Source organism: Staurois parvus, unplaced genomic scaffold (genome assembly GCF_062004578.1).
Source record: "Staurois parvus isolate SC_StPar_1 unplaced genomic scaffold, SC_StPar_1.0 ptg000421l, whole genome shotgun sequence".
Classification (NCBI taxonomy): Eukaryota; Metazoa; Chordata; class Amphibia; order Anura; family Ranidae; genus Staurois; species Staurois parvus.
In genome coordinates this window covers 465,706-491,960 of record NW_028318217.1, presented here as the reverse complement: position 1 = coordinate 491,960, position 26,255 = coordinate 465,706, and the positions used below count along the sequence as shown (strand labels likewise).

Here is a 26,255-nt window from a genome sequence, read left to right as displayed (position 1 = left end):
CTATAAGAGACTAAACTATTCTGAAGCCACCTCATGGTCCCCAGCTATAAGAGACTAAACTATTTTGAAGCAACCTCATGGTCCCCAGCTATAAGAGATTAAACTATTCTGAAGCAACCTCATGGTCCCCAGCTATAAGGGATTAAACTATTCTGAAGCAACCTCATGGTCACCAGCTATAAGGGATTAAACTATTCTGAAGCAACCTCATGGTCACCAGCTATAAGGGATTAAACTATTCTGAAGCAACCTCATGGTCCCCAGCTATAAGGGATTAAACTATTCTGAAGCAACCTCATGGTCCCCAGCTATAAGGGATTAAACTATTCTGAAGCAACCTCATGGTCCCCAGCTATAAGGGATTAAACTATTCTGAAGCAACCTCATGGTCCCCAGCTATAAGGGATTAAACTATTCTGAAGCAACCTCATGGTCCCCAGCTATAAGAGACTAAACTATTCTGAAGCCACCTCATGGTCCCCAGCTATAAGAGATTAAACTATTCTGAAGCAACATAATGGTCCCCAGCTATAAGGGATTAAACTATTCTGAAGCAACCTCATGGTCCCCAGCTATAAGGGATTAAACTATTCTGAAGCCACCTCATGGTCCCCAGCTATAAGAGACTAAACTATTCTGAAGCAATCTCATGGTCCCCAGCTATAAGAGACTAAACTATTCTGAAGCAATCTCATGGTCCCCAGCTATAAGAGATTAAACTATTCTGAAGCAACTTCATGGTCTCCAGCTATAAGAGATTAGCAACCTCATGGTCCCCAGCTATGAGATTAAACTATTCTGAAGCAACCTCATGGTCCCCAGCTATAAAAGATTAAACTATTCTGAAGCAACTTCATGGTCACCAGCTATGAGACTTTAAACTATTCTGAAGCAACCTCATGGCCCCCAGCTATAAGAGATTAAACTATTCTGAAGCAACCTCATGGTCCCCAGCTGTAAGAGATTAAACTATTCTGAAGCAATCTCATGGTCCCCAGCTGTAAGAGATTAAACTATTCTGAAGCAATCTCATGGTCCCCAGCTATAAGAGACTAAACTGTTCTGAAGCAACTTCATGGTCCCCAGCTATAAGAGACTAAACTATTCTGAAGCAACTTCATGGTCCCCAGCTATAAGAGACTAAACTATTCTAAAGCCACCTCATGGTCCCCAGCTATAAGAGATTAAACTATTCTGAAGCAACCTCATGGTCCCCAGTTATAAGAGATTAGCAACCTCATGGTCCCCAGCTATGAGATTAAACTATTCTGAAGCAACCTCATGGTCCCGAGTTTTGTTTGGGAAGGAACTATTAAATTCAGCAGCCCCTGCGAGGATAGCTCTACATATTCTACTGTGCAAAATGCTAAATAAAGATTGTGTTTGAAAACACGCCCCTACTCTATCTAGAGAGTAAAAGTTTTAGAGTTACATAAGCAGTAATCATGCAGTTACAGATGCTTTATACAAAATTATAATATTTTCCATTCTTTATGAGGCAAGGACATATAAGTGCATGTCAGCATGGTGTGGTTGAGTTGATGTATTTTATAAGGTGTGACATCACCATTTAAATCTGGCAGTACTCTATGCTTATGGTAAATTGTACCTATCTGTGTCCTTACCGCCATCCCTGATATTACCCCATCCAGTCACATAGCATTCCATGCCCGCTGGGAAGTTCATGGATGGTGGGGGCACACACACGGGCAGAATGTACTTGGTATAAGTGATGGGACTGGAGAGTTCGATCAACGCGATGTCTCCGGGGGTCCCTTCACCACTCCACAGAGAGTTCACGGTGATACGCTGCACATTGGATTCTATCTGGTGAGAATTGAAGTCTTTCAGCTGGTATGCCCCCAGAACAACTGTGAAGTCTGATGGATCTTTAGACCTAAACAACACAGATAATGTACCAAAAACGTTACAATATAGCAGCTACAAAACTGTAACACAAACTTAAAATTGTGAATCTCAACAGGGCACGTTTATTGTGTTGGTCCGGAGTTATCATGATAATAATTTCAATTAAACAAATCATTTCCATGTGATGTTATTTAATGGCTAACTAAAGCCTATATAGGCATGAGAACAGTGGGGTGTTTAGGTTTTGTGCTGCCCTAGGCAATCCAAAACCCCCAATGTGAATTCCAAATGATGACCGGAGTGAAAGAAGCTGAGGCTACTCTACCCTACATATTTTGTGACATTCTTCGCGTCCAGGAGGTAAAACGAGCCAATATATGTCTAAGGTATAACATGGATAAACATCAATAAATAAAGACAAGAATACCAAAAATACAGTACACATATAAGTCATGGAGTCTGTTGCAAGGTGGCGGACATGTAATTGTTTACCCGATAGGATTTAGGCGAGGACCCAAGTAGGGACAAGCCAAACCCCCCCCCAGGGTGATTATGGGAGGCATAGAGGGGGGAAACCTTACATAACCCCATGTAGTAGACTGTAAGGCAAGGTAAAGGTGGTAATAGAACAAAGCAGAAAAAATGTACCAAATTAACCAAAGAAAAAAGAGAAAAAAAACACCAAAGCAGAAAAAGAGGGAGAAAAAAGGGAAAAGAAGAGGAGAAGAAGAAGAGGAAAAAGAATTAAGGGGGAGGAAGAAAAGAAGAAGAAAGGAGCACAGTCCCTAGGGACAGCGGCGTATTTACCGCGAGGCAAACAAGACATTTGTCTAGGGCAGCATTTTCGTTTTCGGGAGGGGCACTGGGCCACCCGCCAGAAGAAAGGGGCACTCGTGGCAGGGATGAAGACCTGGTGAGGCACTACCATAGAATATGAGGAGGCTATGAACTGCTGGAGGGTGTAGGCTTCTCACAGAAGGAAGGAAGACACTGGGCTTGGCTCTGGGAATGACTGAATGCTTCCAGGAGAGGTTAAGGTTAGTGCTTGACTAACTCTCTCTCTGCGGGCAGGACGCGGGGTGTTTGGCGAAGAGTGGCGGGGGCCGGGGGGGTTGGTTGGCAGAGAGTGGTGGCAGTGGAGGCCGGAGAGGGTTTGGGGGAGTGGGGGCCCTTGGGTGTTTGGTGAAGAGTGGTGGCAGTGGAGGGCCATGGGGGTTGGGGGTGCAGGTGGTGGGTGCAAATTTTAGTGATGACTAGGGCAGCACAAGAACTAAAAACACCACTGCCCCCAAAAAAAGATCCCACAAGAGTCGGTTAAAGTCATTACTAGATTTTTAGCACAACATACTCATTTTCTTGCATGTTATAAACTCACTGGCATTTACTGACAGGCAATTATACACTTTCTAAATATGGCAGATCTACACCAGAATTGGTGTTTCATCCAGCTACTGGATTACGTGACTGTTTAACTGCCAGTCACTACATGGCAGAGGTGGGGGCACCAATGCGATAAATGCATTTATAGACATATTAGACACGTACAACTACTTACTGTTCAAAGCAATGGGCAGCACACAGTACCAACTGGTTGGAGATCAAGGAGCCACCACAAACATGGGAGCCCTTCTGTTGCAGGCTGATTTGCCATGGCCAAGCTCCTTCGCTTGCATCGGTACCACCAACTATCCGACTGCTGATAAGTGGTGTACCACAGATCGGTTGTTCTGCTGTGCTGAGGTCAGAGACCACAAATGAGGAATACACTGAAAAATAATACACATACGTAAGTAGAGATGAATGAATCATTTAGATAAGCTCATATCCCAGATCAATTCAGGCAATTTGGAAATCGTAGACAATCAGGACTCCTCAAAACGTTCATCTCGCTTGAAGGACTTTTTGAAACCTTTATTGGTTAGGAGTAGAGATGAGCGAATCGAACATGACGAAGTGGAATTCGTTTTGAAGATTGGGAAAAATTCGATTCGCGACGAATCCGAAGATTAGCAAACTTCGGATGCACAAATCGAATTTTCCCAAAAATGGCGGCGACATGTGTGGCGACGGAGCGGGGATCTCTGGGAAGGCGCGCAGACAAGGCGCGCTGACCCATAATGCATTCATTCATGACATGTGATCGCATTAGCCAATCAGCAGCCAGCCAGCCAGCACTGTGTAATGGTGGAGCTATAAATCGCGGCCATCTTAGAATTCTCCATTAGCCTCATTCAAGAGAGACAGACCTGTCTGTATGAAGGGACAGAGTTAGGGCCACAGAGACTTTAGGGCCACAGAATCGTTACTCAGGGCCACAGAATCGTTACTCAGGGACACAGAATCGTTACTCAGGGACACAGAATCGTTACTCAGGGACACAGAATCGTTACTCGGACACAGAATCGTTACTCAGGGACACAGAATTGTTACTCAGGGACACAGAATTGTTACTCGGACACAGAATTGTTACTCAGGGACACAGAATTGTTACTCAGGGACACAGAATCGTTACTCAGGGACACAGAATCGTTACTCAGGGACACAGAATCGTTACTCAGGGACACAGAATCGTTACTTAGGGCCACAGCTATCAAAGAATCGAAAATTTAAAGTGACATACACCCTTTTTTTTTTTGGTGGCTGTCGTGCACAGTTGGTGCTGCAGTTTGCCGATTGTGCAAAATAAACTGACTTTCTGCTTCACAGCCACTATTGTACGTTCAAAGAGTTAAATCCATTTACACGCCGGCTGGCGGTAATATTTTTTGGGTGATTAGTGCATTCCAGTGACATAAACGTACAGTTTACAGCCAACGGCAAGCTGCAATTGACCGATTGTGTACAATAAACTGACTTTCTGCTTCACAACCACTATTGTACGTTCAAAGAGTTAAATCCATATACACGCCGGGTGGCGGTAATATTTTTTGGGTGATTAGTGCATTCCAGTGACATAAACATACAGTTTCCAGCCAACGGCAAGCTGCAATTGACCGATTGTGCTAAATAAACTGACTTTCTGCTTCACAACCACTATTGTACATTCAAAGAGTTAAATCCGGTTTTATTTTTGGGGTGCTTATTGAATTAAAGAGTATGTCAGACAACACGCAGAGGAGTGGCAGAGGAGGCAATGTTTCAGGAGCGAGCAGACGTGGCAGCAGAGGAAGGGGTCGAGGCAGCACTATTCGCAGCCAGAGGCCAGTGCTCCCGGTGTCATCCAGCGGTCGTGTCTCCACCGACAACCCTGCCGTCATCGATTGGTTGACTCGGTCGTCTTCCTCTTCCCAGGTCACCTCTGACACCTACAGCCAACGGTCGGTGGGTACGTCAGACACAACCATTAGTTGGCATGGCCCGGGAGCAAGCCCACTGAAATCACGTGTCCTCGACCTGCCCCTGTCCTTTGGTGTTCCCTCACCAAGCGAAGTATCGCATGCTGTGGGCTCAGCCCCACTGTACAGTGAGGAAGAGCTAACAGAGGGCGGTCAGGAACGGGGGGAGACATCCGCCTCTTCAGCAGCCAGGCGAAGAAGTACTGGCGAGGAGAGTGGCTCGGTAGCCGGTCTAGAGACAGGTTTGTCTCCTGACCCACACGAAGCCGAGGGGGCTAGTAGTGACGCGGAGACCCTAATTGATGATGATGAGGCTGATCGCACTTGGCAGCCTCGTCGTCATCAGGCTATTGCTTCCGCATCATCAGGAGAAGAGGGTGCCAGCTTGCCAGCGAGCAAAACAGTCGGTGGGTTGCCCAGGAGACAGCAGGGTCGCAGCAGTGTCAGTGGAGCCAAACGGCCACGGAGTAGAGCACCAGCTCCACTGCAGCCTACCACCACGGCCAGTAGTGGTGCCGGTGTGCACGGAGGAAGCAGCAGTCAGCCAGTGAGGAGTAGCGGGGGCAAAGTTTCCTACTCGGCGGTGTGGCAATTTTTCGTCAAGCCGCCCGAGGAAGTAAACGTAGCCGTATGTCGACTATGTGGCCAGAAAGTCAAGCGTGGCCAGGGGGCCCATGTTGGGACTACAGCGTTGCGTCAGCATATGCAGCGTCGCCATTCGGTGGCCTGGGAAAACCGTGATAAAGATACGGCGGTTCTGCCTGCCCCAGCCCCCGCTCCATCACCCGCTCCGTTACTTGCTCCGTCACCCGACGTCAATCGCCCTCTATCAGCCAGTCAAGGCTCCAACACCTCTGCTGAGGGGAGTTGTCGCTCGTTGGCATCTTCCGCTCCTTCTCCTGCTACTCCTCTTCACGGATTCCGTCAGCAGTCTTTCTTGGAATCCGTTTCCAAGAGACAACAGTTTGCGAGCACGCACCCGACGGTGCAGAAGCTGAACGTCCTCCTGTCCAAGTTGCTGGTGCTGCAGTCCCTCCCTTTCCAAGTGGTGGACTCAGCACCTTTCCGAGAAATGATGGCTTGTGCCGAGCCGCGGTGGAGAGTGCCAAGCCGTCATTTCTTCGCCAAAAAGGCAGTGCCAGCCCTGCATTCACATGTAGAAGAGATGGTGGGCCAGTCTTTGAGCATGTCGGTCTCTGCCAAAGTGCACGGCAGCGCCGACGTGTGGAGCTGTAACTACGGTCAGGGACAGTACATGTCATTTACGGCCCACTGGGTGAACGTGGTGCCGGCACAGCCGCACCAGCAACTTGGACAGGTCACGCCGCTTTTGCCTCCACGTTTGCACGTCCTTGGTCCAGCAAAGATGTCCGCCTCTACCACCTCTTCTTCCGCCGTGTCCTCAGCCGCCACCCCCGTGCCAAGTCCCATTACCCGACCGGCATATCACATGTGCAGGGCGCAACGGTGTCACGCTGTGCTGCACCTGGTATGCCTTGGCGAACGTAGTCACACAGGGGAGGAACTTCTGAGTGTAATGAACAGAGAAATCGACAGATGGCTGTCTCCGCGCAAACTGAAAATCGGAACCATGTTGACCGACAACGGAAAGAACATGGTGTCTGCTCTGCGTCAAGGAAGGTTGTGCCATGCGCCATGCATAGCTCACGTGTTCAATCTGGTTGTCAAGCGGTTCCTAAAATCCACCATCCCACTGCAAGACATCCTTAAAATGTCACGTAAACTTTGCATGCATTTCAGCCATTCCTACACTGCAAAGCACACCCTCCTTGAGCTGCAGCGGCAGAACGGAATTCCACAGCATCGCCTGATCTGCGACGTTGCAACAAGGTGGAATTCAACCCTACATATGTTAGACCGCCTTTACGAACAGCGAAAGGCCATCACCGATTTCCTGATGTTACAAGCGGATAAAGGTACTCCCCTGTGTAACTTCGATGTCAGCCATTGGCAGCTCATGCGTGACACCTGCCGCTTGCTCAGGCCCTTTGAGAAGGCCACGCTATTCGTGAGTCGGCAGGACTATGGGATGAACGACGTCATTCCTCTGTTGCACGTCCTGGAACAAATGCTGTTAACAATGGCTGGTCAGGGTGCGGTAGACGTGGCGCACAGATCTCAACGCCACATGACCCCTGTGGGGGCAGGACAGGAAGAAGAGGAGGAGGTAGAGGAGGACATTGGTGCTCAGGAATTATTGAGTGAAATGGGTGGTTTTTCCACTCAGCGGACAGGAGTGGAGGAGCAGGAGCATCTGGTAGAGGAGGAGGAGGAGGAGACAGAGGACCCAGACGCACCGTGGCAGTATGCTGTGGAGATGGAGGCAGGGAGTCCCTCGCATTCCTTGGCACAAATGGCCCATAGCATGCTCGCTTGCTTGCGTAGCGACAGCCGAATAATAACCATCAGACAGAGGGATGACTTTTGGCTGTCCACCTTGTTGGACCCTCGCTACCGTTCCAAAATGGTGGCCTTTTTCACACCTGCTGAGAGGGAGGCCAAAATTACGTACTATAAAAACCACCTATGTAGTCAGTTGGTCTCTGCCTTTCTGCGCCAACGTCCATCCTCAGACACTGTGGGCCCTGTGCGCTCGCGTTCCGCTGCCATGGCAGCAGGGGAGGGGTGGGGTGGTAGGAGCAGTGGCAGCTCCACCAGCAGCGGCTGCCTCAGTCTGCAGTCGATGATGAGTAGCTTTCTTCACCAGCGCAGTGAGGAAACTACTAACCAGCCGCAGCAGCAGCAGCATCAGGTGGACCTGGAGCAGGAGCTCAAACAACAGGCTTGGGCCTACTTGGACAGCACCCTGCCAACCGAGGTAGACAATCCCCTTGACTACTGGGCAACGAAACTTGACCTTTGGCCCCAACTAGCTGAATTTGCCCTTGAAAGGCTGTCATGCCCGGCCAGTAGCGTGGCATCGGAGCGCGTGTTTAGTGCGGCAGGAGGTATTGTAACTCCGCGGAGGACACGACTGTCCACCCAAAGTGTGGAGAGACTCACGTTTGTGAAAATGAATCAGGCTTGGATTAGTCTGGATTTCAAACCACCAGTTCCTGACACAACTGACTAAATCCGCCATGAATCATGCCCCAAACATGTTATTAGGGACAAATGGAAGACCTCCACCTGATCCGTACATTTGTATATATATTTTATTGAGAGGCTGCTGGTCGGCCGACTCATGTTTTGCACATTTTTAATGAATTATACTCTGCAGGTCGGGCCCCTCATGAATTGGGGTTTTTACATTATTTATACTTCGCTGGACGACCGTCACATGAATTGAACCTTTTTAATGACTTATACTCTGCTGGTCGGGCCCCTCATGAATTGGTGTTTTTAAATTATTTATACGTCGCTGGACGACTGTCACATGACTTTAAACTTTTTAATTATTTATAGTCGACCAGTTCCAGACCGATGGAATAGCAATTTTTTTAAATATTTATTTGACACGTGTTGTCCATCTCATCAATGAGGTGGACTGTTTATTTATTGGCCACGGTTTGGCCCCCTCCTGTTTCTTACAATCACACTTTGAATGACAATGGCGGTCATGCAACACTGTACCCAAATGAATTTTTTAGCAATTTTTTGTGACAGATAAAACTTTATTTTGGTGATATTTATTCACCGCTGGGATTTTTGTTTTTTTGCTATATAAATGAAAAAGTCCAAAAATGTTGAAAAAAAAGTGTTTTTCTTATAAAATCTTGCAAATAAATAATCTTTCTTCATAAATCTTGGCCAAAATGCATTCAGCTATCTTTTTAGTAAAAAATAACCCAAATTAGTTTATAACGAAAAATTATAATTTTTCAAAAAATGTTTTGACATTTTTATTTTATTTTTTTTATATTATTATTTATGTGTTTTTTTTAACATACCGTCACCCTAGCAGTACAGTGTCACCATAGTGACACTGTACTACTTGTGGGGGGTTATGAAGATTTTTTTTTTTACACTGATTGCTTTTACACCCATAAAGGCTGTAAAAGCAATCATTTCCCAGCCCGCGCCCCCCCCATCATCTCCATCACGACTAGCAACGCCGCCATCAATCCCACCCCACATGCCAAAGTCCTGGGTGTCACCCTGGACTCAAACCTTTCCTTCCAACCTCATGTCCAATTACTATCAAACTCATGCAGGCTCCACCTCCGCAACATCTCCAAGATACGTACATTCCTCACCCCAGACACCACCAAACAACTCGTACACTCCCTTATCATCTCACGCCTGGACTACTGCAACTCCCTCCTCACCGGCCTACCCAAACGAACGCTATCCCCACTCCAGTCTATCCTGAACTCAGCGGCGAGACTCATCCACCTCACCAACCGCACCATATCCGCCTCCCCCCTCTGCCAATCCCTTCATTGGCTCCCGATTGCCCAACGCATTAAATTCAAACTACTAACTCTGACCTACAAAGCCATTCACAACATTGCCCCAAACTACATAACTGACCTGATACCCAAATACCACCTTACCCGTGCCCTTCGCTCCTCACAAGACCTCCTACTCTTCAGCTCCCTGGTCACCTCCTCCCATGCCCCAAATGCAGGACTTCTCCAGGACTTCCCCCATCCTCTGGAACTCCCTACCCCAATCCATCAGACTATCACCTACCGTCCTCACCTTCAGTCGCACCCTGAAAACCCATCTCTTCAGGGAAGCCTACCCCACCCTCACCTAACAACCGATCTCCTCCACTCCTCCTACCACTCCATCCCCCACAGCCATCTCCTCCTGTACCTCTACCCCCTCCCTCCTAGATTGTGAGCTCGAAAGAGCAGGGCCCTCGAACCCCTCGTGTATTGTATTGTTACTGTATTGTCTCATGTTCTGTCCCCCCCACTATTGTACAGTGCTGAGCAAACCCTTTGGCGCTATATAAATACTGTATAATAATAATAATAATAATTTCTCCTTCTCTCTAGCTGCATTGAGAACTACTGAGTGAGCTGTGATTGTTCACAGCTTGTTACATGGTACAAGGCCGTTGTGAATAGCCCTGTACCATGTGACCTCTGTGATCATTCACAGATTTCACAGGTAGTAAGCAATGATGTCAGGAAGTGACATCTTGCTTACTACTCTGCATGTGATCACTGATTGGCCAATCAGTGATCACATGATCGGGACCTCACACAGAGGTCCCATACAACGATCGGTGTTCAGACACAGCGGGCATATAGGTTAAGAACCATAATATTTGAACAAATTAAACAGTATTGGACTAAATTATCAGAACAAATAGTGAATATAAAGTATTTTACAAATGATACATCATTGCTACACAGATTATCAAGCAACACAATTTCAAAACTGTTTCAAAACACAACCAAACTGGTATTCGCTCAAAAAGAGTTCATCTTGATAAGAACGGTATTCACAGCTCATGAGCCGCTCATGTCACCATTACCCAACAAAGGCCATGCGACAACTCACCCATTGGCCCCATACACACGATGAGAATATCAGACGAACAATCGTCCAGATTTTTTTCGCCTGCTAATCTCACATCGAAATTGAAAGGTTACTACAGATACGGAAATTCTCATACGAAAGAAAATAATTTTGAAACTGGTGTCATGTATTTGCATTGAATTTTCGAACTACTACTGTACCGAATAAAGGAAAATCCTACGATCTGGTATCGTGCGAGAAAAATGTTCGCACTCGTCCCTTCAAATTGTCGTGATCGGCTGTCGAAAGCTGTATACTTACGATGCGATTATCGGATGATCGGTCCTCGTCAGGGGCGGACTGACAACTCATGGGGCCCCCGGGCAATAGGGGATCATGGGGCCCCTGTGTCCTTGCCCAAACTCAAAAAAGCCTATGAAAAAGGTACCACGGGCATCTCATGGGTCCCCCTACTGACCCCGGGCCCTCGGGCAGTGCCCAAGTTTCCAAATGGTCAGTCCATCCCTGGTCCTCGTACAAAAATTTTGAGACAAATTTCTTATTGTGCATTACTCCTCTGGTTCCTCCAACAACATGAAAATCTCCGTGGAGTTGATTTACTAAAGGCAAATAGCCTGTTCACTTTGTAGGAGAAGTTGCACTTTGCAAGTGAAAGAGATGAAGCTGTTCTGACTTCCGGCATCCAATCATGTGCAAACAAAAATGCAATTTTTTTTTATTTTCCATGCACTTGATTGGTTAACCTCTGCAATGTGAAATGTCACTGCATCCATTAAGCTCTAGGGAAGATTCCCTTACAAAGTGAACAGCCTATTTGCCTTTAGTAAATGAACCCCAATGAATCTTAGTCCACATTTTCTTTATAAAGTTTTGCAAGGTTGAAGCGGTTGTAAAGCCTGAAAGCTTTTTACCTTCAAACATTCTATGGAAGAAGGTACAAATTCTTCAGTGTGCAGCAGCCCCCTTCTAGCCCCCCTAATACTTACCTAAGCCGTATCTCGATCCAGCAATGTGCATGGGAGCAATGGCTCTCCCTGCTGTCTGCCTCCCCATTTGCTCAAAGACAGCAGCAGGAGCCATTGACTCCCACTGCCGTCAATCACAGTCAGTGAGGACAGAGTGTGGGTGGGGCTCAGGAGCGAGCATGCACGGGTGCCCCCATAGCAGGCGGCTTGTTATGGAGGCACTCAGCAGGGGGGAGGGGCAAGGAGCATACATACAATAGTACAGGAAAGTTGTGTCACATGGTGTGGCTAGTTTGTGTTGGCAATGCTTAAATCCCCAACTCTCACCTACTTATCACACCCTAGTCATGAGGCTTCAAAGAATTTCAAACAATTAAAATACCTTCCCTACGACACCTTTGTCAATAAAACCTGCTGTACGCAGTAAGATATGAGGGGTGAGGGCTCACCTCTGACAATATATTTGTTTCAGCAGATCCATAACTCTGCCTTTCCCTTTTTACATCCTCCTTTCTGCCCTCCAATGGTCTCTTTCCCCTCCACAGAAAACACCAACAGCCCCTCCAGGCAGAGAAGGGTTGGTTTATTAAAGGCCACTAGGCTGTTCACTTGGCAAGGAAAGATGCACTTTACAAGGGAATTTTCCCCAGAGTTTAGCTAGTGAGGTGAAGATCGCCGTCTTCCATCATCCAATTATATGCAAGCAAAAAGCAGGGTTTTTTTTACATTTTACTTGCATGTGATTGGATAGATCTATGGCTATATCTCTGTTCAAATATTTGCAAAGTGAAAGTGAGAAATGACAGTTTAAAGTTGAATATATCATTTTTTTTATTCCATAATTTTTATTAGAATCAAAAAGACAAAACAAGTCAAAAATACAACGTGAAGGAGATAGCAATAGGATCGCAATCACCAAGTTGAATACTGTGTTTCATATATCAAAAAAAGGAAAGCTGTACACCAAGGGTATCCGATTTTCACCGCAAAAATTGAAATTGGGGGCATCCTGCTGACCAGACACACTCCCATTTGTAGCCACATCCACGGAGTCAACATGTGGTCATAGATGTTTGAAGCAAGAGGCAGACATTTACCGGATAAATGCAAAATACCTAGGACACCAGAATTAGACACATGGTGAACTGTGGATGTGGCCAAATTGTTGTAAATGTGGGACGGGCTACAGTTAAAGTGTTACTAAACCCCAGACCCTGCATTCACTATATCCGCTCTCCCCGGACCCTGCATTCACTATATCCGCTCTCCCCGGACCCTGCATTCACTATATCCGCTCTCCCCAGACCCTGCATTCACTATATCCGCTCTCCCCGGACCCTGCATTCACTATATCCGCTCTCCCCGGACCCCGCATTCACTATATCCGCTCTCCCCGGACCCTGCATTCACTATATCCGCTCTCCCCGGACCCCACATTCACTATATCTGCTCTCCCCGGACCCTGCATTCACTATATCCGTTCTCCCCGGACCCCACATTCACTATATCCGCTCTCCCCGGACCCCGCATTCACTATATCCGCTCTCCCCGGACCCTGCATTCACTATATCCGCTCTCCCCGGACCCCGCATTCACTATATCCGCTATCCGCGGACCCTGCATTCACTATATCCGCTCTCCCCGGAGCCTGCATTCACTATATCCGCTATCCCCGGACCCTGCATTCACTATATCCGCTCTCCCCGGACCCCACATTCACTATATCCGCTCTCCCCAGACCCTGCATTCACTATATCCGCTCTCCCCGGACCCTGCATTCACTATATCCGTTCTCCCCGGACCCCACATTCACTATATCCGCTCTCCCCGGACCCCGCATTCACTATATCCGCTCTCCCCGGACCCCGCATTCACTATATCCGCTATCCGCGGACCCTGCATTCACTATATCCGCTCTCCCCGGAGCCTGCATTCACTATATCCGCTATCCCCGGACCCTGCATTCACTATATCCGCTCTCCCCGGACCCCACATTCACTATATCCGCTCTCCCCGGACCCTGCATTCACTATATCCGCTCTCCCCGGAGCCTGCATTCACTATATCCGCTCTCCCCGGACCCCACATTCACTATATCTGCTCTCCCCGGACCCCGCATTCACTATATCCGCTCTCCCTGGACCCCGCATTCACTATATCCGCTCTCCCCGGACCCTGCATTCACTATATCCGCTCTCCCCGGACCCCGCATTCACTATATCCGCTCTCCCCAGACCCCGCATTCACTATATCCGCTCTCCCTGGACCCCGCATTCACTATATCCGCTCTCCCCGGACCCCGCATTCACTATATCCGCTTTCCCCGGACCCCGCATTCACTATATCCGCTCTCCCCGGACCCCGCATTCACTATATCCGCTTTCCCCGGACCCCGCATTCACTATATCCGCTCTCCCCGGACCCCGCATTCACTATATCTGCTCTCCCTAGACCCCGCATTCACTATATCCGCTCTCCCTGGACCCTGCATTTACTATATCCGCTCTCCCCGGACCCCGCATTCACTATATCCGCTCTCCCCAGACACCGCATTCACTATATCCGCTCTCCCCGGACCCCGCATTCACTATATCCGCTCTCCCCGGACCCTGCATTCACTATATCTGCTTTCCCCGGACCCCGCATTCACTATATCCGCTCTCCCCGGACCCTGCATTTACTATATCCGCTCTCCCCGGACCCCGCATTCACTATATCCGCTCTCCCCGGACCCTGCATTCACTATATCCGCTCTCCCCGGACCCCGCATTCACTATATCCGCTCTCCCCGGACCCCGCATTCACTATATCCGCTCTCCCTGGACCCCGCATTCACTATATCCGCTCTCCCCGGACCCCGCATTCACTATATCCGCTCTCCCCGGACCCCGCATTCACTATATCCGCTCTCCCTGGACCCTGCATTCACTGTATCTGGTCTCCCCGGACCCTGCATTCACTCTATCCGCTCTCCCCGGACCCCGCATTCACTATATCCGCTCTCCCCGGACCCCGCATTCACTATATCCGCTCTCCCCGGACCCCGCATTCACTATATCCGCTCTCCCCGGACCCCGCATTCACTATATCCGCTCTCCCCGGACCCTGCATTCACTATATCCGCTCTCCCCGGACCCTGCATTCACTATATCCGCTCTCCCCGGACCCCGCATTCCCTATATCTAGCAGTATATAGCAGTCTTGTGACTTCTATCAGTGTCCAGCAGAACACCTGTTAAAGCTTGTAGGAGGAGTTTTCTTTCTGCTCTAGGAAGATGCAGAACCCCTGACCTCTGTCAGTCCTGTGCTGATCACATGCACTCTCCCAAGAAAAAAAACACCTCTCTAGCAATGCACACGAAACTGAGCATGTGCAGAGTGTCTCCACATGATATGCCTTTTCAGGAACTAAGAGGAGGACACTGAAAGAAGGGGCGGATTAGAGAAGACAGGATCAAACAGCATTTTTACACAATGCAGAGGATTAACCCCTTAGGTCCCACAGTGAGTATAACAAGCATGCTTTACTGCATCTACAGACTGATTGTACTGCTGGGGGTTTAGTAACACTGTAAAGTCTGAGTTTAGCGGTTGCTATGGGGGCACCAGAGCATGCGCACTCCTGAGCCGCTGCTCTGTGTGTTCTGTGAGACATGGCTCTGTGTGGTTGACTGGCTCACTGGCTGCGGTTGACAGCTGTCTCAGCCAATGAGGAGAGAGAGACCCACGCCAGCTGAGGCTCTCCTGCACATCACTGGATCTAGAGGGGGCTCAGGTGAGTATTAGGAGCTGCTGCACATGTTTTATTTTACCTTCATGTATAGAATGCAGGAAGGTGAGAAACCTCGAGCCTTTACCACCACTTCGAAGATTTTCTATTTTGGTGTCAATAATTTAAGGTCTTTTTAGATCCCCTGAAATGCCATTAAAGAGAATCTGCCACCAAAAAAAAGAAAAAAAAAAGAATCACGTAGTCATAGAGGACTTTGTGTCCCCCAAGTGATGGAATGAAAAGTTTGGTAAAAGAATGTGAAAAAAAGGGTAAAAATGTAACAATGTTACAACCAAGGACTTAGAATCTCCCGAAACGTCTGATTCCCCCTCACCTGCACACACACATGAAGGGATGGGTACCTGATATTGATCTTCACGCCTAAAATGATCTTTATAGCATGTGAGCAAAAAAATGAAGATGTCCAGAGCCAGGAACTAAGTGCATGTATGGTGGGAACCCCTCATAATGGGCACAGCGGATATTCAGACCTGAGAACTCAGCACAGGGATGATGGGAACCCCTCATAATGGGTACAGCAGATATTCAGACCTGAGAACTCAGCACAGGGATGATGGGAACCCCTCATAATGGGTACAGCAGATATTCAGACCTGAGAACTCGGCACAGGGATGGCGAGAACCCCTTATAATGGGCACAGCAGATATTCAGACCTGAGAACTCGGCACAGGGATGATGGGAACCCCTCATAATGGGCACAGCAGATATTCAGACCTGAGAACTCGGCACAGGGATGATGGGAACCCCTCATAATGGGCACCGCAGATATTCAGACCTGAGAACTCGGCACAGGGATGGTGGGAACCCCTCATAATGGGCACCGCAGATATTCAGACCTGAGAACTCGGCACAGGGATGGTGGGAACCCCTCATAATGGGCACAGCAGATATTCAGACCTGAGAACTCGGCACAGGGATGATGGGAACCCCTCATAACGGGCACAGCAGATATTCAGACCTGAGAACTCGGCACAGGGATGGGGGGGAACCCCTCATAACGGGCACAGCAGATATTCAGACCTGAGAACTCGGCACAGGGATGATGGGAACCCCTCATAATGGGCACAGCAGATATTCAGACCTGAGAACTCGGCACAGGGATGATGGGAACCCCTCATAATGGGCACAGCAGATATTCAGACCTGAGAACTCGGCACAGGGATGATGGGAACCCCTCATAATGGGCACAGCGGGTGTACAGACCTGAGAACTTGGCACAGGGATGGTGGGAACCCCTCATAATGGGCACAGCAGATATTCAGACCTGAGAACTCGGCACAGGGATGATGGGAACCCCTCACAATGGGAACAGCGGGTGTACAGATCCAGGAACTCAGCTCAGGGATGGCGGGAACCCCTCATAACGGGCACAGCGAGTGTACAGACCCAGGAACTCAACACAGGGATGGTGGGAGCCCCCCACAATGGGCACAGCGGGTGTACAGACTCGGGGACTCAGCACAGGGATGGTGGGAACCCCTCATAATGGGCACAGCGGGTGTACAGACCCAGTAACTCAGCACAGGGATGGTGGGAACCCCCCATAAAGGGCACAGCGGGTGTACAGACCCGGGAACTCAGCACAGGGATGGTGGGAACCCCTCATAATGGCCATACCAGTTGAGCAGATCAGGGTACATAGCACAGGACAGGTGGGAAGCTCTCATTATGGGCACAGCAGGAGAGCAGAGCCGGGAATGAAGTTGATAACGACAGGCTGGGGCTCTGTGTGATCTCTTTCATGGGATGAGTAGGAGGGGAAATATCTGCTATACACAGTATATGTAACAGAGGAATGATCACTTACCTGCCAGGAGTAGAAGGCCATTGCAATGGTTGGTGTTCTGCACCATGTTCCTCCTCTGTGCTCCTGGACTCACCTAGGACTGACCAGGAACATTACCAGCCGCCCGTCTGCAGCTCCATCAACAATGCGGACAAACCTGTTCTATGGGACGATTTCTTCTCTTTTATGAATTCTAATCATAAATCCTGATTGGTCGCAAGCTGACGACCGCGCTGCCCGGGAGGGGATCTCTGCAGCTAGAATCCAGTCCAAGAAGAGATATTTCCGGTGCAATGTCTCGTTTCTGCCTATTCTAGTCTAGTCTCGCCCCGTGTGTGCAATTACAGCGTTTATTAAACCCCGGAGGCACAGATACAGCCAGGGATCACCCTCAGCAGGAACGCCGTTCCGGCACCTCCAGCATTGAATGTATGGAATGGCGAGGAATGTGCTAGAGGACATATTTCTTTTTCTGGCTGCTGGGGCAATCTATTTTTGTGTGGCAGTCTGTTTTTGCTGATAAAGGATCTATTGTTGATGGGGGGGTCTATTGTTACATAGTTACATAGTTAGTCTGGCTGCTGGGGCAATCTATTTTTGTGTGGCAGTCTGTTTTTGCTGATAGGGGATCTATTGTTGATGGGGGGGATCTATTGTTACATAGTTAATCTGGCTGAAAAAAAACAAAAGTCCATCCAGTCAAACCATAAAAAAAAGTTCTAATCCTACACCCACAGTTGGTCCAGAGCAAAGCAAAAAAAACCAGCAAAGCACGATCCGATTTGCTCCTGCAGGGGGAAATAATTCCTTCCTGATCCCCCGAGAGGCAATCGGATATTCCCTAAATCAACATCACCTATAAATATTATATCCAGTTCAGGGGCAGACTGACAACTCATGGGGCCCCCGGGCAATATGTCCTTGCCCACACCCAAAAAAAGCCTGTAAAAAGGTACCAGGGGCATTTCATGGGGCCCACTACTGACCCCGGGCCCTCGGGCAGTGCCCGAGTGTTCGAACGGTCAGTCCGCCCCTGATCCAGTTATATTCTGTGTATCCAAAAACAATCCAGGACTTTCCTACAGCAATCCACTGAGCTGGCCACAACCAACTCTGGAGGGAGTCTATTCTACATTCTCACAGCTCTCACTGTGAAGAAACCTTTCCGTGTTTGGAGATGACATTTCTTTTCCTCCAGATGTAAAGAGCGCCCCCTTGTCCTCTGTGATGACCTCAGGGTGACTTTGGTTTCTATGTATAGAGCTGAACCAGATTTAGCACTCTCCAGTTTTAGTAAATTATCCCCATTCAGGGGTGGACTGACCATTTGGAGACTCAGGCACTGCCCGAGGGCCCGGGGTCAGTAGGGGGCCCCATGAGATGCCCCTGGTACCTTTTTCATAGGCTTTTTTGAGTTTGGGCAAGGACACAGGGGTCCCATGATCCCCTATTGCCCGGGGGCCCCATGAGTTGTCAGTCCACCCCTGCCCCCATTATGTCACTTCTGCATTAAAAATCCTGACTGTTCGCAGTTTAAATTAGTGAGTAAAGTTCCACTTTGGGACCCGCTTCATATACTGAATATGTGGGTGTGGTTTGAACCGCATCCAATCCGAATGGCGTGTGAAATAACATTGCTGCCTATGGTGCCTGTTCACATAGATCCGGTGCACTGGCGGTGCGGAGTGAAAAAGAGTCCTGTCCAATTTCTGAGCAGTGCAGTCCGGTTTAGATGCGGATTACAGGCTAATTGACTTCTATGCAGAGGAGTAGCTTGTGGGCCCCAAAAGTTGACCTTCGGCCCCCCACTACCTTTCTTATATACGTTATTAAACAGCACCCAGCTACCTCTCTCATGGGCAGGCTACAGTGATATGGAGGTGCAGGATATTGGGGGGAAGTAACACCCTCCTTCCTGGTAAAGACACATGCCTTCCCGCCTCCTCTTGGTATTGACAGATGACCCCTCCTTCAAGAACCCCCCCACTTCAGCTAATCATAGATGATCCCCTCCTCCTGTAAAGGCAGATGACTTCCCCTCCTGGTATTGACACATGTCCCCCCACCAGCAAATGACAGATGACCCCCACCAGGTAATGAGAGATGACTCCTCCAAATCCCCCGACCAGGTAATGACAGATGACCCCCACCAGGTAATGACAGATGACTCTTCCAAACCCCCCCCAACAGGTAATGACAGATGACCCCCACCAGGTAATGACAGATGACTCTTCCAAACCCCCCCCAACAGGTAATGTCAGATGACCCCCACCAAGTAATGACAGATGACCCTTCCAAACCCCCCAACAGGTAATGACAGATGACCCCCACCAGGTAATGACAGATGACCCCCACCAGGTAATGACAGATGACCCCCACCAGGTAATGACAGATGACTCTTCCAAACCCCCAAACAGGTAATGTAAGATAACCCCCACCAGGTAATGACAGATGACTCTTCCAAACCCCCCCAACAGGTAAAGTCAGATGACCCCCACCAGGTAAAGACAGATGACTCTTCCAAACCCCCCCCACCAGGTAATGACAGATGACCCCCACCAAGTAATTACAGATGACCCTTCCAAACCCCCCAACAGGTAATGACAGATGACCCCCACCAGGTAATGACAGATGACCCCCTCCACTTAGCTCTCCACTTAGCCACTGTGTTGCCCACTCAGCCCCCCACTTAGCCCCCCCCCACTTAGCCCCTCCACTTAGCCCCCCACTTAGCCACTGTGTTGTCCACTTAGCCCCCCACTTAGCCCCTTCACTTAGTCCCCCACTTAGCCACTGTGTTGCCCACTTAGCCCCCCACTTAGCCCTTCCACTTAGCCCCCCCACTTATCCCCTCCACTTAGCCCGCCACTTAGCCATTGTGTTGCCCACTTAGCCCCTCCACTTAGCCCCCCCACTTATCCCCTCCACTTAGCCCCCCACTTAGCCATTGTGTTGCCCACTTAGCCCCTCCACGTAGCCCCTCCACTTAGCCCCCCACTTAGCCACTGTGTTGCCCACTTAGCCCCCCCACTTATCCCCCCCACTTATCCCCTCCACTTAGCCCCCCCACTTATCCCCTCCACTTAGCCCCCCACTTAGCCACTGTGTTGCCCACATAGCCCCCCCACTTAGCCCCACGGTTATATCTGTACTGCTTAGTCCCGCAGTTCATCTCTACACAGATTTTCCAAACTCTCAGACAATGGCCCGCTCAGCTCTTCAAGGCCAGAAAGGGCAGAGCACCGACACACACCGCTGTCCCTAGCAGCACGGCTCTCTTCATCAGAAGGGAGACATGAGTCCTTGTTAGCTCACATACAACATGACCTGCGGGCTAATAAGGAGGTCTGACTGCCAGGTACGATAAGGACCTAGGATTACAGGCTTTCTTCCCAAAGCTCTACAAAGCCTCCGGGCTCCAGAACCAACCCAAGTACTTAAAGTGGTTTTAGAGGTTCAGAATTGTTTTTTACATATAAAAAAGTCATTTTAACATATATTTTTACATATTTTTGTAAATACATTCCAAAAATGTAGATTTGTATTTTTAAAGACATACAGTATATTTGAAATGTATTTTTAAAAATATTTTTCATATATTTTGTAATAAAAACACATTTCAACATGCAATATGTATATATATATATATATAATTATTTATTTCAGGTACTTATACTTATAGGTACATCAATTTACTCAGTGCTTTACACATACATATATTGTACAGTCACATCAGTCCCTGACCCTCAGGGGCGTACAATCTAAGGTCCCTAATTCACAACCATACACATACGAGGGCCAATTTAGACAGGAGCCAATTCACCTACCAGCATGTCTTTTGGAGTGTGGGAGGAAACCGGAGTACCCGGAGGGAACCCACGCAGGCACAGGGAGAACATGCAAACTCCAGGCAGGTGGTGCCGTGGCTGGGATTCGAACCAACGACCCGAGTACTGCCAGGCGGAAGTGCTAACCATTTAGCCACTGTGCTGTTCATATATATATATATATATTTATTTATTGAAATATTTTGAAATATATTGAATATGGCCAAAATTGAAGTATTTCAAATATATGGCAATATACTTGGGAAGAATATTTTTTAAATATATTTCAAATATATTTTTCTTCCAGCTTTAGTACATAAACCCATGAGAAACACTGATATATCAGGGAGTTTGGATTTTGTTAATGATGTTTTTCAGAATTGTGCATTTGAGCGCATATTCACTATGAAAAATGGACAAGTCCCCAAATTTGATGGATCTTGGAACTCTGGGATAAGCCATTGATTACGTATTTACTGCTTGATGATACATAATCTATATTGGTAATATATTTTCTCAAATAATGTGCACAGTATAACTAGTATACCCGGACCCCCTATTTTTGGTTCTTTGGCACTTTACCTTGACAAACTATTGTCTTTTTATGTGATTTGAGGTTTCATGTTACCTCTCTACTCATAACCTCTGCAGTTCTGTGTTGGGTGACTACACCTGATATGTGACACAAATTTCTCCTGTTGATTGTTTTCATGACTATGAACATATTATTAACTTATTTTCTGCACAACTATTGTAAAATTTAATAAAAACTATTGAAATATAAACCATTTAAATGCATATCTGGAAAATAATATTTTTTATTATTATTATTATTATTATTAATAATAATAATAATAACAATATTGAAAGATTTGTATAAGTGTGTATATGCATTTATTAATATATACTGTATATATAGATAAACTGTATATTATGGGAACCAGCTACAGATGGTAGGGCATTAAGGATACTTGCTTCAATCTTCTTTTTAATGACTTTTCTTGCTCCCTGATTTCCTGGTTTATTCTTGCAGCGCTGCTGCTCTGGCCTCAGTCCCCAGGCCCTTTCCTGTCTCCTCCAGACAGTCTACTCACACACACTCTATGCATACATGTAGCAGCTCCCTGCTGTCCTGACCCCCATCTGTCTCCTAGGTGGAGCCCTCCTGACTCTTGGGCTCTCTGCCAGGGTTGGAACCTTGAACTATAAATCTCTAACAAGAGCCCTGAGCACACCTGAAAAAATCAATGTGTTGGTTGTCTGCAAAACCTGGACCCAGGACTTCAGGATTTTTCCCTCCCATGTCTCTACAAAGCCTCTGGGCTCTAAAACCCAAACTTCTGTATGGCACAATCACCCTGGAGTCCCTAAAAAAACACAACGTTTTCATATATATGTGTGTATTTTTTTTTATTAAACAAAAACTAATACCACAGGCAGTTTATTAAAATTATAATTTATTAATGCATCTTATGCATTTTGGAAATCACTTAATATTAAAAGGTATGTGAAAAATGTTTGATGTCTTTGTCTTGGTCAAGTGTAAACATTTTGGGCATTTTTGGAAAGGAGATGAAGTCAAGGTTGTATTTTGTCCTTGCAGGGTAATCTATAGAATACTGTGTTTTGGATTCTTAATGGATATTCGTATTAATAGTGAGGACATACCAAAATTCTAGATTTTGGCTATATTTGAGTATATTAGAGTATTGAGAATAATTGAACAACTGGACACTTTCTTCTTCTTCACATTCGGTGGATTCTGTGCATAACCAATCACCAACATTTAATATCTTCACTTTATAATATAATAACTATGTAAACACAGTGATATCCACCCAAAGTTTAACTGTAGCTTGAGTTGGTCTTGTCCAAAATCTTCTAGGTAGGTTGGGTTTGTTGGTTGATAATTGAATATCTTGATTCTTCTTCCTCTTCACATTCAGTGGATTCTGCGCAAAACCAATCACCAACATTTTGAATCTTCACTTTGTAATATAAAAAGTCCACAAATACAAATATTTCTATCCAAAGTTTAACTGCTCCTTGAGTTGGTCTTGCCCAAAATCTTTGAGGTAGATTGGGCAGCTTATGGTTGACTGCTTGGTGGTTGAGTTGGACCTGATTTCATATTTTTTTACAATTATTGTGGTTGTGATGTTGTACCAAAGTTTAACTGCTGCTTGAGTTGGTCTTGCCCAAAATCTCTGAGGTAGGTAGGGCTGCTTATAGTTGACATGTTGATGGTTGAGTTGGTCCTGACTTCATAGTTTTTGACAGCTATTGTGTTTGTGATGTTGTACCAAAGTTAAACTGCTGCTTGAGTTGGTCCTGCCCAAAATCTCCGAGGTAGGTAGGGCTGCTTAAAGTTGACTGGTTGATGGTTGAGTTGGACCCAGGGGTGGACTGAACATTTAGGCATTCGGGCACTGCCCGAGGGCCCGGGGTCAGTAGTGGGTCTCATGAGATGCCAATGGTACCTTTTCATAGGCTTTTTTAGGTATGGTTTGAGTGTGGGTGAGGATACAGGGGCCCCATGATTTCCTATTGCCCGGGGGCCCCATGAGTTGTCAGTCCACCCCTGGTTGGACCTGACTTCATCATTTTTGACAGTTATTGTGTTTGTGATGTTGTACCAAAGTTTAACTGCTGCTTGAGTTGGTCTTGCCCAAAATCTTCTTGGTAAGTAGGGCTGCTTATAGTTGACTTGTTGATGGTTGAGTTGGACCTGACTTCATAGTTTTTGACAGTTGTTGTGTTTGTGATGTTGTACCAAAGTTTAACTGCTGCTTGAGTTGGTCTTGCCAAAAATCTTTGAGGTAGGTAGGGCTGCTTATTGTTGACTTGTTGATGGTTGAGTTGGACCTGACTTCATAGTTTTTGACAGTTATTGAGGTCCTGATGTTGTACCAATTAGATCAAAATTCACACATTGAAATGTAAATGACCAAAGTGCAGATCACAATGCACCCAGGTAGAACAAAGAAATACAAAAATACAAGATTTAATATGTCTGATCGTTGACATTGAGCACCATACTGATGCTGGCCTTCCAATATCCATATTCTCTGCTTGTTTGTAGTTTTAATTTAAAAAGTGCATTTAAAAAATAAAGATCTTCTGTCTTCCAGTCCCCAACCATTTTCGTCACATGTGCAACAGTAAGCAAATCAGAATCAGCATCAGGGATGAGGTCAAAACTGACACAGATGAGTAGGATCGAGTGGCTCCATAGGAGTAGATCCAGTTATAATAGTCGGGGACGTAGGTGTAAACTCCAGGCCGGTTAGGTAGGGCACACTCGTCTCCCCAGCTGACAATGCCAGCTTGATACCACCGACCATCAACTTGACAGACCAGAGGACCTCCAGAGTCTCCCTGCAAGTGAAAATGACAATCATCAGCTGACTTCATATTATCATGGACTGAAGCTAAACCACTGAGAGGGTTTTCTACAAGAGAAGGATATTTCAATGTTGAATGATGACTCTAAGACAAGATTAATTAATGGCGATGTACTGGAGAAGAGATGTGATTGGGTCAGTTGGGACATATTTTATGGTTCTGGTCTACGGCTATGAATGCTGCTTAGTGACAAAGGAATCCAAAGCAATGCATTTGCTGCTATAGTCTCAAAATAATAAAAAAAAACAGAATTTGAGCTTTGTGAGGTAAGCAGACAATGATACTCTTTCCAATAGGGAGTCGATATATTTTGACCAGTCTTGACCATCAAGACAGTTCTCACAGGTCTGAATGAGATATATGTCACCAAGCGCTTTCGACCTGCAGAAGTATTTCTCATTTCTTGATATTCCCATCAGCTAGCACAATACCACCTACAAATATGGATATATTCGTGCTTGAAGGGATGTCTCCAATTCAACCTACTCAATAATTCACTTGCACATAATTTCTTATATTGCATATTCGTGTTCTGTATGCTAGACTTTAAAGAATATGTAAACCCTCACCTTGGAAAACAACCCATTTAGTTTAAAATAGAAATGAAAGTCACATTTGTGTATAGATATAAAAAAATATAAAAAAAAAACACTTTATAAGTGATCACATTCCCTCTGTTCTCAGCTGCATAGAGAGGTGAAGGTGGAGAAATAGCAGTACCCTGAACTTCCCGTTGTGTGACTGGGGGGTGGGGTGTCACGACTCATCTGATCATTGGAGGAGTGCAGGCTGAGATCTCAGCACAGCTAGAGAACTGACCACTCTGTGTTCTCCTGCTTAGTGTGGTCAATTTTTTATTGGAAAGCAGAGGGACTGGCAGGAACACCAGGGATTTCACACAAAGGAAGCAATACAAAGAGAACAGGATACATCTCCATACACGTACATGGTACAGCAGGCATATAGCAGGAATATGAAATGTTGGATCTACATACACTGTAAGTCATGTTTCCCAGTTTTTCTATGTCTTGCTGAAAAAGCCCTTTTTTACAGAGCTCAGTAGCTCAAGAATAAGGCAGCTGAAGCCATACACTGATTTCCCCTTTCAGCATGAAAGCATTTTTATTCCAGCAGGAACAGTATCAGGACCTGGATCTGAACCTGCAACCGTTGCTGTGTCTGGCAGTATCTCTTTTTGGTGAGCCCCCTGCGGTGCTAGACAGCTCCCTGCCTGATTTGTTAGACACACTTGCCCCATGTCTTGTTTCTCTCCCTTTTCTCATCAGCAGTATATAGCAGTCTTGTGACTTCTATCAGTGTCCAGCAGAGCACTGGTTAAAGCTTGTAGGAGGAGCTTTCATTCTCCTCTGATTTTCCTGTGAGGCTGCAGGGCCCCTGGCCTGTGTCTGGACAGTGCTGGTTGGCTTTGTGCTGATCACACACGCTCTCCCAAGAAAGAAAAAAATGTCTTTTCCTCCAGACGTAAAGAGTGCCCCCTACGTATATTTGCCTTCCTCTGAATAAGCTGTGGGTAAAGAGTTATATTGATTGATTGAATTTAGGGAATTTATTTCACATATCATCACAGAGGACAAGGGGGCGCTCTTTATGTCTGGAGGAAAAGAAATGTGATCTCCAAACACGGAAAGGTCTCTTCATAGTGAGAGCTGTGAGAATGTGGAATAGACTCCCTCAGGAGTTGGTTGTGACCAGCTCAGTGGATTGCTGTAGGAAAGTCCTGGATTCTTTCTTGGATACACAGAATATAACTGGATATAACATTTATAGGGAAAGTTGATCCAGGGAATATCCGATTGC

At 46.9% G+C, this 26,255-nt stretch overlaps 1 protein-coding gene across 1 annotated transcript in view; it reads right to left on the bottom strand.

Moving 5' to 3' along the window:
* The window catches only part of LOC149454675 (transmembrane protease serine 9-like), a 69,697-nt gene that overhangs the window by 5,089 nt on the left and 38,353 nt on the right, over positions 1–26,255 (bottom strand). The window contains exons 9-12 of the mRNA XM_089687216.1: positions 24,184–24,410; positions 23,806–23,930; positions 3,425–3,635; positions 1,626–1,897 (exon numbers count right to left, since the gene is read on the bottom strand). Coding sequence (XP_089543342.1) covers positions 1,626–1,897; positions 3,425–3,635; positions 23,806–23,930; positions 24,184–24,410 — 835 coding nt within the window. The remainder of the gene's footprint in view (positions 1–1,625; positions 1,898–3,424; positions 3,636–23,805; positions 23,931–24,183; positions 24,411–26,255) is intronic.